This window comes from Salmo trutta, chromosome 24 (genome assembly GCF_901001165.1).
Source record: "Salmo trutta chromosome 24, fSalTru1.1, whole genome shotgun sequence".
NCBI classification, from domain to species: domain Eukaryota; kingdom Metazoa; phylum Chordata; class Actinopteri; order Salmoniformes; family Salmonidae; genus Salmo; species Salmo trutta.
In genome coordinates, this window is record NC_042980.1 from 25,727,875 (window position 1) to 25,743,363 (window position 15,489).

At 44.6% G+C, this 15,489-nt stretch overlaps 1 protein-coding gene across 1 annotated transcript in view; it reads right to left on the reverse strand.

Moving 5' to 3' along the window:
- Positions 1 to 15,489, reverse strand: part of cps1 (carbamoyl-phosphate synthase 1, mitochondrial) — a 106,004-nt gene that overhangs the window by 44,072 nt on the left and 46,443 nt on the right. The window contains exons 21-29 of the mRNA XM_029711600.1: positions 13,247 to 13,365; positions 11,605 to 11,746; positions 11,186 to 11,251; positions 10,785 to 10,848; positions 10,346 to 10,527; positions 7,581 to 7,775; positions 6,860 to 6,927; positions 3,759 to 3,834; positions 2,275 to 2,352 (exon numbers count right to left, since the gene is read on the reverse strand). Of these exons, the coding sequence (XP_029567460.1) occupies positions 2,275 to 2,352; positions 3,759 to 3,834; positions 6,860 to 6,927; positions 7,581 to 7,775; positions 10,346 to 10,527; positions 10,785 to 10,848; positions 11,186 to 11,251; positions 11,605 to 11,746; positions 13,247 to 13,365 (990 nt within the window). The remainder of the gene's footprint in view (positions 1 to 2,274; positions 2,353 to 3,758; positions 3,835 to 6,859; positions 6,928 to 7,580; positions 7,776 to 10,345; positions 10,528 to 10,784; positions 10,849 to 11,185; positions 11,252 to 11,604; positions 11,747 to 13,246; positions 13,366 to 15,489) is intronic.

Consider the following 15,489-nt stretch of genomic DNA (forward strand, 5'->3'; position numbering starts at 1 on the left):
AGGATCCATGCCAAATCTTTTCAGTCTCCTGAGGGGGAATAGGTTTTGTTGTGCCCTCTTCACAACTGTCTTGGTGTGTTTGGACCATGATAGTTTGTTGGTGATGTGGACACCAAGGAAATTGAAGCTCTCAACCTGCTCCACTACAGCCCTGTCGATGAGAATGGGGGCATGCTCGGTCCTCCTTTTCATGTAGTCCACAATCATCTCCTTTGTCTTGATTACGTTGAGGGATAGGTTGTTATTCTGGCACCACCCGGCCAGGTCTCTGACCTCCTCCCTATAGGCTGTCTCGTCGTTGATCAGGTCTACCACTGTTGTGTCATCTGCAAACTTAAGGATGGTGTTGGAGCCGTGCCTGGCCATGCAGTCATGGGTGAACAGGGAGTAAAGGAGGGCATTAAAGTCCCTGGCCACTAGGAGCGCCGCCTCTGGGTGAGTGGTTTCCTGTTTGCTTATTTCCTTATACAGCTGACTCAGTGCGGTCTTAGCACCAGCGTCCGTCTGTGGTGGTAAATAAACAGCCACGAAAATAATAGATAAAAACTATCTTGGCTGTGGTCTACAGCTTATCATGAGATACTCGACTTCAGGCGAGCAAAATCTAGAGATTTCCTTAGATTTCGTGCACCAGCTGTTGTTTACAAATGTACACTCCGTCTTACCGGAGTGTGTTGGTCTGTCTAGTCGGTGCAGCGTATATCCTGCTAGCTGAATGTTTTCCATGTCGTCATTCAGCTAGGATTTGGTGAAACATAAGATATTATGGTTTTTGATGTCCCGTTGGTAGGATATTCGTGATTGTACCTCGTCTAATTTATTGTCTAATGATTGTACGTTGGCAAGTAATATTGATGGTAAGGGCAGATTTCCCACTCACCGTCGGCGGATCCTTACGAGGCACCCCGCCCTGTGTCCTCTATACCTGCGTCTCTTTCTCTTGCCAATGACTGGGATTTCGGCCATGTCGGGTGTCTGAAGTTACATCCTGTGCATCTTCGTCTATTCCGAGGTGAGTGATCGCTGTCCTGATATCCAGAAGCTATTTTTTGCCGTAAGATACAGTTGCAGAAACATTATGTACAAAATAAGTTACAAAAACAGTGGAAAAAACAAACATAATAGCACAATCAGTTAGGCACCCGTAAAACAGCTGCCATTTCTTCCGGCGCCATTGTACACATTTGATCACCACCGTTCGTCAGCACCCAGCAGGTGTTCATGTCAATGTTCGTGTTGGTCTATCTTCCCTCGTACAGTATGTGAGTGAGAGAGTGGTCAAATCTAAGGCTTTATTGGATCAAAGGTCAATGGAGAACATTATTAAGCAGTTTCTTTTAAGAACTGGTCTCAAAATGTGATAATAAAAAGGGGTTAATTGACTCAGTACTCTTTACACAACCTACAAAACACCCCAGGATTTTTGAAATTTGTTTTCCCCCACCCATCTTTCAATTTAATATATTCCATTTCCACTGTCTGTCTGATATGTATCTGCCAATTCTCTGTTCCTTTCAAAGCAGCTGTAATATGTTTCCCTGCTGATAGGATGGGAGAAATGATCTATTCTCTACTTAGGTTGTATCCTAAATTGCTAATAGTGCCCTACTTTTGATGAGTGCCTTAGTAGTGCACTATGTAGGGAATAGGGTGCCATTTGGAACTTGGCCTTATCAGACTGAGGTAATATAATGGATGAATAAAATGCTACATTAAAGCAGAGTGGAGTAATGCTCCAGTGTGGCTCAGTTGGTAAGAACGTGGAGCTAGCAAATGCAAGGTCGTGGGGTTAAATTCCCCCAGAGGTCACATCCACATACTAAAGATTGAGTCATGAATGTAAGAAGATATAATGAGACAAATGTGAAGGTAAAAGTACAAAACTGCTTTAGTACTAGGATTAGGACATACTATGTTGATGTAGAACTGATTCAATTCATTACAGTCTAAATGTGATGCTAAGTAATATAGCCTGTGAGTGTTTTGCTTGCTGAAGCAAATCATTCACCTTGCCCTTCATTCAGGAAATAAGAGAGGAGAGGAGGGAAGAGAGGGGGATGAGGAGAGCTCCTATAAAAGCCCCCCACGTGTTCCACCTGCTCCATCACGTGAGGCAGAGAGATCACACATCTAGGTCCTGTATGGCGCAGTTGATAATATGGGTTCAAAAAAGGTAATGGGTTCAATTCCAGCAGGAATCACATACACATACTGAAAACATGCACATGCACTCACTGTACTGCAAGGCACTGAAAGCATATCAAACTGGCTTACCTTTCCCATCTTGGCCACTGCATCCACCTCCACCTCTCTGGCTCCACGGATGAACTTGGTGATGACCACTGGATGCTCCTGTAGGAAAAATAACATTGGATATCTAACTCTCAAATGGCACCTATTCCCTATATAGTGCTCTACTTTCAATCTGGGTCCATAGGGCTCTCATCAAAAGTAGTGCACTATATAGGGAATAGGATTCCATTTTAGATGCACAATTGAAGTGTGCTCTGCTGCACTATGTTGGAGTAGGGGGCTGTATCCAGTTTATATTGGGATTCTACAGCAACCCAGCTCAACTCCCCAGATTCCTGATACATACTATCATACCAGTTACACATGTGATTTGTACAGCTAGCCGGGTGGGCACAGTGAGTCACAAAGCCATGAGCAGAGCTCTGTAGTCTGCTGAGGACAGGACGGATCATAATAATGGCTGAAACGGAGTTAATGGAATGGCATCAAACACATGGAAACCATACGTTTGATCTATTTGATACTATTCCACTCCAGCCATTATCACGAGCCTGTCCTCCCCAATTAAGGTGCCACCATCCTCCTGTGGTAGAGCTCCTCTTGGCGTGGTGAGTGGTATGTGTGTGCTGCCCCTAAGAGACAGGCGTGTGAAGCTGTGTTCTGTCAAAAGCCAGGCAGGCCATGTCTATTCAGGTCACAGGCCAGAGGGCCGTTTCTCCTCCTCCTGGCTAGAGAAGTGCTGCTTAGCTGACAGTAAGCAACGGGAGGTGTATGTGTGTGTTTGTGTGTGCATATGACCAGGACTGGTGTAGTGTGAGCAGCATGACAGGGAGGCCGGCTGCTCTGTCAGCCCCAGGCAAGGGCATGTTGAGGGGCCAGGTGGACCACCAGCACCCAGAGGGAGTGTGTTTGTATGTGTGGGCAGAGAGACAGGTAAACAACAAAATCAGCTCTGCCCCACAGGCAACATACTACACTCATCCATACTGAGAAGGTGCCAGTGAGGGGCACGAGCTGATTGAACTGTGTGTGTGTGTGTGTGTGTGTGTGTGTGTGTGTGTGTGTGTGTGTGTGTGTGTGTGTGTGTGTGTGTGTGTGTGTGTGTGCAGTTGGTGAGTAGACATTAGACAAAGGTTGCATCCCAAATTGCAAACTAGTCCCTATGTAGTGCACTACTTTTGACCAAGGCCCAATGGGCTCTGTTTAAAAGTATAGGTTGCCATTTGGGACACAAAGATAGAGTTTTATATGTGGTTGGCTAGGGAGAACAAATACACTTCATTTCTCCATGTAATCCTTTTTATAAGAGAGGGGGTTATATGTGCGTGTGCATAATGAAGAAATTGTATTTGTAACTCACAGGGTGGGTGAGTCTGAGTGTGCATGTGTTGAAAGGATTGTGTATGTTGAGTAGGAAGAGGTTTTCAACTGATTACTTCAAGTAATGCACCCTACAGAGAATAGGGTTCAAGTCAGGACACAGATAATAAAGTTCCCTGGATCACCTGAGACACCTGAGTAGCCTCATCCAAGAAGCCCCTCATCTCTTCTTCACCATATGCCACGTTCATTGCTGAGCCACTGAAGAGGAAGAGAGAGAGAGGAAAATAATTAGAAAAATAATACGTTTTTTTAGCTCAAATGTTGATATCTCCCAGTTGCATCATTATAATCAAGATGAAGAAAGGTTTTAAACAGCAAAACAAAAAAGTAGAGAAAAATAAAAAGAGATTTAGGTCAGCAAACACTCCAGGCTCTACAGAATGAGTTTGCTTTCTGAGCTGAGTCATTAAAAAATATGTATTCAGGGTATTTATGTTTTTCTCCCTTCTTCTTTTGGCCGGCTAGTTGGGCATCCACATGCTCCTGAACGCAGCCAGAGGGAGAGTGGATAGTCTCTGTCCCAAATGGCACCCTACTCCCAACATAGTGCACTACTTTTAAACAGAGCCCTATGGGTTTCACTATAGGCCCTAGTCAAAAGTAATGCACTATAAATGGAATATGGTGCTATTTGGCACACAGGCATAGACTAGAGGGACAGGGGAGGGTCAGGCTCAGTCACAACTCCTACCTCCTTTCGCCTGACTGCTGCAAGGCACACATATGGCCAAACAGCCAGCCACCACACCTGTCTTTAAAAAGCCATGGACATTATACGGGGTTCAAGGAGAAAATATTCCTCTGTGACTCAGTTGGTTGCAGAGCCAGGATTGTTGGTTTGATTACCGCTGGGACCACCACCCATATGAAAATGCATGCACGCATGACTGTAATCGCTTTGGACAAAACCATTGGCTAAATGGGCATATCACAATCATTGGCTCAGTGATTTCATTCTTTGAATTACAACATACTCAAACAATGGATATCTAGTGTGAGTGGCTGAAATGCATTTAGAGATCAATCATCTTCCAAGCTAATCACAATTAGTAATGGTATGATGAGAGGTAGGCCCAAACACACTATGCGCAATGACATAATAATAGAGAAAGACAGACAGATGGACAGCCAGGCAGTCAGGCAAGAGAGGAGAAAGGGAGGAGGAAGGGAGTTGAGGGGAGAGGTTCATTCTCCATGTACACAAACCAATAAGGTAATACAGTTAACAGGGTGGTGCCTCCAGTTCCTACAAGACCATAGACAACCCTTGGGGACCTGAGATTCCTAATCACCCCATCATGGATGACTGTTTGCAAACTAAAACAAGAAGCAGCAGCCTAACAGCCTAACCCACCTGTCTGACGCTGCTCTTCTCCTGAGCATGCGAGCTGTGTGTGTGTGTGTGGGGGGGGGTTGTTTGTGTGTGTGAGCTGTGTTGACTCGAGTACCAAAATTAGCCACACAATATGCTTTCAATACACTTTCAAAACCACGCTGTTGCTTGATTATGTGCAAATTAGCAATCCAGACCTCCCCAATACCAGCCCCGCATTAACACACACTGTAATAAGTTGTGTTGTGTTCTTCTCAGGATGTAGGCCATCTTTTCATTCTGGTAATTGAGTAGCATCACAGTGGTAGCCGTGACAAAATATTAAAGGCTAAATTGAGCCTCCGCTTTAGCTAATCAGTCTCTCGCTGTTTGTTATACCCTCCCTTCCATATTTCATTTTGTGTTTCTTCACGCTGACGGTCGTATTTATTTATTCTTCTGAGATTCATTCAATTACTCAAAAATGTGTTTTCTAGTTGGACATATGGTGTGGCTGTACAAACAAGTTATCATATTAGAAAATACATCACATTACTGTGGATATACTGTAGAGGACTGGCCAACATAAACAAGGAAAGATTAGTCCATTCCATTTCAATTCAGTTCATACAGGAAGTAAACTGAAATTCCAATTACTGATTTGAAATGAAGTTGACTCCAACCTATGGTTATGAGAGTGCTGTCCCCTCCCCAACAGTTAGCTGAGTACATAAGAGGGACTCAGGAGACAGGTGTAGCTTAATGGAGTACGTAAGAGGGGCTCAGGAGACAGGGGTAGCTTAACGGAGTACGTAAGAGGGGCTCAGGAGACAGGTGTAGCTTAATGGAGTACGTAAGAGGGGCTCAGGAGACAGGTGTAGCTTAACGGAGTACGTAAGAGGGGCACAGGAGACAGGTGTAGCTTAATGGAGTACGTAAGAGGGGCTCAGGAGACAGGTGTAGCTTAACGGAGTACGTAAGAGGGGCTCAGGAGACATGAGTAGCTTAATGGAGTACGTAAGAGGAGCTCAGGAGACATGAGTAGCTTACTGGAGTACGTAAGAGGGGCTCAGGAGACATGAGTAGCTTAATGGAGTACGTAAGAGGGGCTCAGGAGACATGAGTAGCTTACTGGAGTACGTAAGAGGGGCTCAGGAGACAGGTGTAGCTTAACGGAGTACATAAGAGGGGCTCAGGAGACAGGTGTAGCTTAATGGAGTACGTAAGAGGGGCTCAGGAGACAGGTGTAGCTTAACGGAGTACATAAGAGGGGCTCAGGAGACATGAGTAGCTTAATGGAGTACGTAAGAGGGGCTCAGGAGACATGAGTAGCTTAATGGAGTACGTAAGAGGGGCTCAGGAGACATGAGTAGCTTAACGGAGTACATAAGAGGGGCTCAGGAGACATGAGTAGCTTAACGGAGTACCTAAGAGGGGCTCAGGAGACAGGTGTAGCTTAACGGAGTACATAAGAGGGGCTCAGGAGACATGAGTAGCTTAATGGAGTACGTAAGAGGGGCTCAGGAGACATGAGTAGCTTAATGGAGTACGTAAGAGGGGCTCAGGAGACATGAGTAGCTTAATGGAGTACGTAAGAGGGGCTCAGGAGACAGGTGTAGCTTAATGGAGTACGTAAGAGGGGCTCAGGAGACATGAGTAGCTTAATGGAGTACGTAAGAGGGGCTCAGGAGACAGGTGTAGCTTAACGGAGTACATAAGAGGGGCTCAGGAGACATGAGTAGCTTAATGGAGTACGTAAGTGGGGCTCAGGAGACATGAGTAGCTTAATGGAGTACATAAGAGGGGCTCAGGAGACATGAGTAGCTTAATGGAGTGCGTAAGAGGGGCACAGGAGACATGAGTAGCTTACTGGAGTACGTAAGAGGGGCTCAGGAGACAGGGGTAGCTTACCTGAGTACGTAAGAGGGGCGCAGGAGACAGGGGTAGCCCACTTTATTGGCAAAGGTAAAGGCATCTTCCTGAACCAAACAGAATCAGAGGAGATGAGGGTTAAAGCATTGGTTCCAATTACAACTTATACTTATAGCATCAAATGCCTGTCTGCCTGGCCCTCTGTCATTCTGTCTTTATTTCACTCAGTCTCTTTCTGTCACAATCTCTCTCTCGCTGCTCTTTGTTTTCTCCATCATAATACAACAGTCCCTGGTGGGATGAACAGATTGGTTCCTAGGGATACTGGGCTCTGTCGACTCGAAGTCTAAAAACGACTCACCACTTAAAATTCAAGTGAGTGCTAGAAAGAAGTAAGTAGATAATTAGGGAGAGAGAAGGTGTGAGAGAAAAAAACCAAATATGGAATGTGTAGGAAGTGTCTAGGAGGAAGTCTAGTCCTCTGTTTTTCTTCCTCTCACTCTGTCTCTTTCCTTCATTCTAATATCAGCATGTCTTCGCTAACCCTGTTTTCTTCCTTCTAGAGTACATAGCCCTGTCTAAGCCGAGACAGCCTATCCCCTTTCCATTCCTCTCCCTGTAGGTCCAGGAGAGACATGAGCAGTGCAACACTAAGGGAATGGAGAGTCAGACACATTTCAGCAAGTCAGTCTGTCTACACGTCTCTGCACTTCGGACACTAAGGGGACAGTTGTTTGTGTTGTGTGTGTGCATGTCTCACCAGTGAGCTGAGGGCCTTCCACGGGGCCTGGGCCACCCCCAGTTCATCCAGGATGGTGGAGAACACTGACCTCTCCTCGGCTCGGTCGATCTGCTGGGGGTTGGTTCCTAGGATCTTCACCCCGTTCAGGTGCAGAGGCATGGCCAGGTTATTGGGGATCTGACCCCCTACAGACACGATGCTGCCTGTACAGCCCTGGAGACTCACGGTAGAGAAGTAGGACTTTAGTCAGGTTACAACATTATTTAGATCTATAAATGAAATCTGCCATTTTTCTCCTGTTTCTGGAATCACAGACTAAAATGTGTTCTACTTTTATAATAAGGTGAAATAAGGTGGTTGTGAATAGGCTACTGGGTGCTTGTTGAGATGTTTTGTAACAATTATTTGTCTGATAAAAGGTTTCATACATTTCAATAAACCTTCATCCAAGAGAGGAAAGGACAGCAGGGATGGTGGTAATGTTATCTCCCTGAATTAACAACCAATTAAATCACCAGGCTGATCTCATATCCCCTTTAACTGGAGTACATTCCTCTGGAGGGAAAAGTCAACGGTACATCCCAAATGGCACCCTATTCCATATTTAGTGCAGTATTTAGTACACTACTTTTGAACAGGGCCTATAGGGCTGGGCCGTTTATGATGTACTGGGCCGTTTACACTACCCTCTGTAGTGCCTTGTGGTCAGAGGCCATACAAAGCAGTAATGCAACCAGTCAGGATGCTCTCGATGGGGGAATAGGTTTTGTCGTGCCCTCTTCACGGCTGTCTTGGTGTGCTTGGACCGTGTTAGTTTGTTGGTAGCTCTCAACCTGCTCCACTGCAGCCCCATCAATGAATGGGGCTGCAGTGATCCTTTGTCTTGATCACGTTGAGGGAGAGGTTTCTGTCCTGGCACCACTCTGCGAGGTCTCTGACCTCCTCCCTATAGGGTGTCTCGTCGCTGTCTTGGGGCCCTTGTTAAGTTCAGTGGCATCATTAACTTCTTTCTTTCTTTTATTTTTTTACCAAGTACCAGGACATTTTAGCCAGAAACCTGGTTGCCTCTGCCAGGAGGCTAACACTTGGCTGCAAGCTCTGAGTGGGTTCTCCTCTGGGCATCAATCCAGTTGGGCTACGAACTAAAACCACCACCGCTACAGACATACATCCATGACTCCAAATGTGCACTTCACATTTCCATCTCATAAAACTCATGTCATATACAGTGTCAATGTTTATGATCACTATGTTTGATGTACAGTTACAAGATGACATGGCGTCATACCCTTGGATGTTCTGAACAGAATGAGCCTGGTAGCCAACCTTCCTATACTGTGCCGGTCCCCTCTCTTTCCGTCCCTCGCTAGCTCGCTGTGAAAGATGCAAGTGTTTGTGTTCTCCTAGTGGAATCAAATTTTGACACTCAGAAATGGGAGTGGACACCAGGAGTCGACGTGCAAGGAGTCGAGGAATCAATTATTTTGGAGTCGACTCACCACCACTACATCATCATCGTTAACAGTTGGAAATAATGCAGAAAAAGGCAAGCGATAGCACTTCTTAAAGTATTGCAATACTTTAAGAAGTTACTTTGAGAAGACGTTTGATGCGCTGCAAGTCCCTCCTCTCCCATGTACTCACGAGCATATACCCATGTGGGTGATTGAAAGATGAAAAAAGTGTGTGTGGATCTCATCCAACAGGACAATAGCCCAACACACGTCCAGGCTGTGTAAGGAGAGTGATGGAGTGCTGCATCAGATGACCTGGCCTCCACAATCACCCGACCTCAACCCAATTGAGATGGTTTGGGATGAGTTGGACCGCAGAGTGAGGAAAAGCAGCAAACAATGCTCAGCATATGTGGGAACTCCTTCAAGACTGTTGGAAAAGCATTCCAGGTGAAGCTGGTTGAGAGAATGCCAAGAGTGTGCAAGGCTGTCATCAGGCAAAGGGTAGCTACTTTGAAGAATCTCAAATATACACTTTTTTGGTTACTACATGATTCCATATGTGTTATTTCATGGTTTTGATGTCTTCACTATTATTCTACAATGTAGAAAATAGCATAAATAAAGAAAAACCCTGGAATGAGTAGGTGTGTCCAAACTTTTGACTGGTACTGTATGTATACATTTATTTAGCAATGCTCACGCACGCAATGTGGCCGATTTGTTCTGCTAACGTCACTCTTCGTGAATTTTTAAGCATTTCTATAATAAAAAAAAGCACATAAAAGCTTCATAATTTATAAAGGTCATATTATCTGACTAATTTTATCTCATAGAACTAAACTTATAAGATTGCCAAAGCCTGTGTTAACCTAATTCCTGATTTATCCCAAAACCCTATTCTTTCCCCATTCATTCTCCCCATAGGAAGGGCTGAACAAACCAGAGGTAACTAATTTCCAGGTTTTAGGACTACAAGCTGGCATGCTCTATACGTCTGCTGCAGAGGGACAAGACAGAGCAATGAGAAAACTAGTTTTTAACAGTAATGGAAATCAAAGTGCTGAAAAAATTGGCTCCCTATTTAAAAAGAAGATGGAGAACAAGCTGTTAAAGAAAATGTTTGTTTTGGTGCAGGTACAGCTAACTAGCACCAAAATAATATTGCGATATGGTCAAAACGATACGATATACTGTCAAAAATAACATCCCGTTATGTAACTATTGATTTTTCCCCCCATCACTAATGTGTGTGCGTATACGTGTATGTGTGCACATCTGTGCGTCTGTGTGTCTCTGAACGTTCATGTGTGTGTGTTGACTTCTCACCTCTTGCTGTGTGATGTCCAGAATGCGTTCCAGAGTCAACTCTTCAAAGTACAGGCGGTCACATTCGTCAAAGTCCGTGCTGACAGTCTCAGGGTTGTGGTTTACCACCACTGTCCGCCTGCCCATCTGACGCAGGGCTCGGATACTGGACACTGCACACCAGTCAAACTCCACACTGCTCCCTAGTGGACAGGAGGGATAACAAAAACGTAATTATTGTATTATTATAACTTACAACTTTCAAATATTGATTTGATTTAATTTATTTTGGTTTGATACATGTTAGTTACAACAACGAACACCCATGACAGAGGAGTTGGCGGATCGCAAACAGATCTGCTACCATAGAAAAGGTTAAATAAAAAATGACAAAATATAAATATGGCTAGAGCAAAACCAGTCATTAGTATGTTGAAAACACCATGATAATGCATCTCACCAATGTGATAGGGACCACATCCCAGCACCATGACACCCTGGTCCTTGAACTCCAAGTCATGCTCCTGTTGAATGGACACAATGACACAGGTTAGAAAGATTGAAAAAGTGTCTAACTAAACTTTGACAAACACAATTCATGGGAAAACACCATTAAGGACCACTTACTCATATCTTCTCAAATAAAGGTATTGCTTATACTATTACGAATTGCAGTGTGTTTACATCCCTCAGCCGTTTACCAAAAAAGTGGCGGGGTGTCCACTTTGTTGTTGTTTATACTGCAGATTGGCCTTAAAACATTTTTCCAATTCAGGAGCTAACGTACGGCACCAAAAAAATGACTGGACATTGGACAAATACATTATGAATTCACATGAGTTAAGCAGGATAAGGACTCACCTGTCCATGGTAGGTGCAGTACAGGTAGTTGGTCACAGCAGGATACTCTGCAGCAAGGGTGTCAATCTGAACAGAAAATAAAAACTGATGTCTCCTACAATACAGAACCTACTCATTGGAATACTATGAGCACGTGACAATGTGATATTTCTGTGCACAATGCTTTTGTTTAATAGGCCAAGGTAAGTCTGAGGGTGTGTCGCTAGGAGAGCGCTGTCAGAGAGGTATCACGTGGTGGTGAGGGACGTTTGTTAGCCTGAAAGTTCATTTCAACTCCTGTGGGAGATACTCAACGCGTCCCAGATGGTACCCTATTCCCAATACAGTGGACTACCTTTAAGAAGTACACTATGTAGGGTGGTGAATAGGGTCCCATTTGGGACACATCCATGGACCAGGACCCAGGGGAGGCTGCTCACCTGTTTCACCCAGGGTTTAATGTTCTGACCCAGCCTCAACACTCTGGCCTCCCCCTCACTGGAGCCCAGGGCCTGGCCCACCTGGCGGTCTGAGAAGCCGTCCTGTTTAGCCTTCAGCAGCAGGGTCTGGGGTAATGTTGCACTGAGGAGAGAAACCAAGATCTGAGCTTAAATACATATACACACTGAATGTAGAGCTCAGATTGTAGAGCATGGTGTTTGCAACGCCAGCATGGTGTGTGCAACACCAGGATTGTGGGTTCGATTCCCACGGGGGGGTGTACAAAAAAAGAAAAAATAAATGTATGACATGTATGCATTCACTACTGTAAGTCGCTTTGGATAAGAGCGTCTGCTAAATGACTAAAATGTTATTTGAAATATATTTGCAAACATTTCCAAAAACCTGTTTTCGCTTTGTCATTATGGGTTATTGTGTGTTGATTGATAAAGGAAAACATTTATTTAATCCATTTTAGAATAAGGCTGTAATGTAACAAAATGTGGAAAAAGGGAAGGGGTCTGTATACTTTCCAAATGCACTGTATTTAACCCCTTATTTTTGGCACTAAACTATCTCCATATACACACCTCCATTCATTTTATTAACTGGGCGTCCTAGAGCAAAACACCCGACATGTATATGTTCGTGAGAGACTCACCTTTCTACACAGGGGTCATATTAGTGTGTAGCCTAAACTGTTTGTACGCCACAGACAGAACTTGGCAGAAGAGGCTGTACAGACTTCAGACGAGTCCCGTGACGTTTGCGGGGGCCATAAAGCAAAACAGAGAACACCATTGTGTTCCTGAGACAAACCTGATGATTTACACGTTTTGTTGAGAAGACCGATTTTCGGGAATGTCTATGGTCTGACAAACACCGCTCTAGCTCTGCCACCTTCCACTGCAGATGCGGAAGGGCGATATCGGCAGATGCGGTGGATTGAGACGCAGCCCATCAAAGAAACTGATATCTCTAGCTTAAACTGATGGATTTTGATGGGGATTTTGTTATTATGTTGATTTTATTTCCACAGCCAGGCCATGGGTTATATGACTAAGTTGATTGACATGCCTGATGCTCTGCTCTCCTCCCACACAGGGCCCAAAATCTCCTCTAGCCCTCCATTGCTCCTCTCCAGCATCCCTCCAACCTGGGCAGGGCCATGGCAGGAGGGTCATACAAATTTGAATAGAAGAGAGGCGGGTGGATGGAATGAGAGACAGACTAGAGAAGACGATTGGTGGAGAGAGGGGCTAAGACACTTGAGGAGAGGAGGACTGAGAGACTGGAGGAGGAGAGGTGGACTGGCTGAGAGGGAGGAGTGTATTTCTACAGCAGGAGGGATAGAGTAGTGGGTGAGCTGCTAAGAGGCATCAAGAACACATCCCCATTGGACTAACAGTCTCAGTTTAACTGTGCCCTCATAGCATCACCTAGTGGTAGAAATGTTAAATGCATCAATTTTTTTTTTCATAACAGTGAAATTCGTGTGTGTGTGTGTGTGCGTGCATGCATGCGTGTATGTGTGTGCGTATCTTTGCATGCATGAGTGTGTGCTTGCAACGATGCATATGTATGTTTGCGTGTGTGTGCATGCGTGTGTGTGCCGCCATGCATGCGTGTGTGTGTTCCTACCTGTTGAACTGGCTCAGGTGCTGTTCCAGCTCTGTGATGCGTCGTAGCTTGTGTAGGAACCACTTGTCTATGGCAGTGAGATGGTGGATGTGGTCTACAGTGACACCACTGTGAAGGGCCTAGAGAGATACCGGGAGAGGGTTAGTCAATACAATACGGTTTTACTCATCTCACCTTCTGCTTTACTCTCAACTCACACACACACACACACGCACACACACAGAGAATCAAATCATTCTAAACACATGATAATAACACAATTCAACCTGTTCTAACACCTGTGCATTTAAATGAGCTACCACCTGCTGGTAAGAACAACCAGTCAATCAATTATGATGAGACATTCAAGTCTCACGACTGAAAACCATGATGATAAAAACACAACCTATGCAGAACATAAGAAAACATTCAGTTGAGTTGTGCGATGGAGTAATCAAGCATTGTTGAGTGGAGTCCTTCTCATACAGGGAATGATGCAGTGTAATTGTGAGCTGTGTCTGCTGCGGTGCCTTCGGAATATAAAGCAGGGCCCAATGAGCCGTGACGGGCCCAGCTCCAACACCCACACACATTCCAGCACTGCTCTGTCTGTTACCTGGGCATGTGTGGGACTCAGCACAAGGCAGAAGGACACACACAGCACTAAGTGGTGCCTTTCAGCCATGTGTGATTCACATGGACAGGCTGTTTAATTGAAGACATAACCAGCTCACAATGAAATTAGGCACTGAGAGAAAATAAAATGCTGAAATCACACACACACACACACACACACACACACACACACACACACACACACACACACACACACACACACACACACACACACACACACACACACACACACACACACACACACACACACACACACACACACACACACACTCTGCTGCCAGGCTAACCTTGAGTGTTATTGGCGTCTCATAGCGTGATACGATTGGGCCCATTACTTCTTAATACATCGTACAAGCATCAATCATTTCATCCTGCACTCAATGATGGATTCCTCACTCCGTTCCTCTCCCACACATTTGCCACCATTTGACTTGGCTGTACAAGTTCCATTGTTATTTTAATATTGTTTTTATTATTTTTTTATTCTTCAAGCTCTGTCATGTTGGTTGTTGATCACTGCTAGACAGCAGTCTTGCCATAGATCTTCAAGCCAATTTAAGTCAAACTGTAACTAAGCCACTCAGGAACATTCACTGCCTTCTTGGTAAGCAACTCCAGTGTACATTTGGCCTTGTGTTTTAGGTTATTGTCTCACAGTGTCTGTTGGAAAGCAGACAACCAGGTTTTCCTCTAGGAAGTGTTTGCCTCTGCTGAACTCTATTCCCTTCATTTTGAAAAACTCTGTGGTCCTCGCCGATAAAAGCATACCCATAACATGATACAGCATACCCGTAACATGACACAGATACAGCATACCCGTAACATGATACAGCATACCCGTAACATGATACAGCATACCCGTAACATGACACAGATACAGCATACCCGTAACATGATACAGCATACCCGTAACATGACACAGATACAGCATACCGTAACATGATACAGCATACCCGTAACATGATACAGCATACCCGTAACATGATACAGCATACCCGTAACATGATACAGCATACCTGTAACATGATACAGCATACCCGTAACATGATACAGCATACCCATAACATGATACAGCATACCCGTAACATGATACAGCATACCTGTAACATGATACAGCATACCCGTAACATGATACAGCATACCCATAACATGATACCCATAACATGATACAGACACCAGCCTGCTTGAAAATATGAAGAGTGCTACTCTTGCCTTATTGCAAACAGGATGCCTTATTCTGTACAAGCTTCCTTCTTTCACTCTGTCAGTTAGGTTAGTATTGTAGAATAACTACAATGTTGTTGATCCATTGATCCATCCAGAGTTTTCTCCCATCACAACCATTAAACTGATTTAAAGTCAAAACTGGCCTCATGCTGAATTCCCTGAGCGGTTTCCTTCCTCTCAGACAACTGAGTTAGGAAGTACGCCTGTATCTTTGTAGTGACAAGGTGTGTCGATATACAATCCAAAGTGTAATTAATAACTTCACTATGCTCTGTGGGATCATCAATGTCAGATTTTTTTTTTACCCATCTACCAATAGGTGCCTTTAATTGTGAGGCATTGGAAAACCTCCCCTGGTCATTGTGGTTGAATCTGTGTTTGAAATTCACTGCTCGACTGAG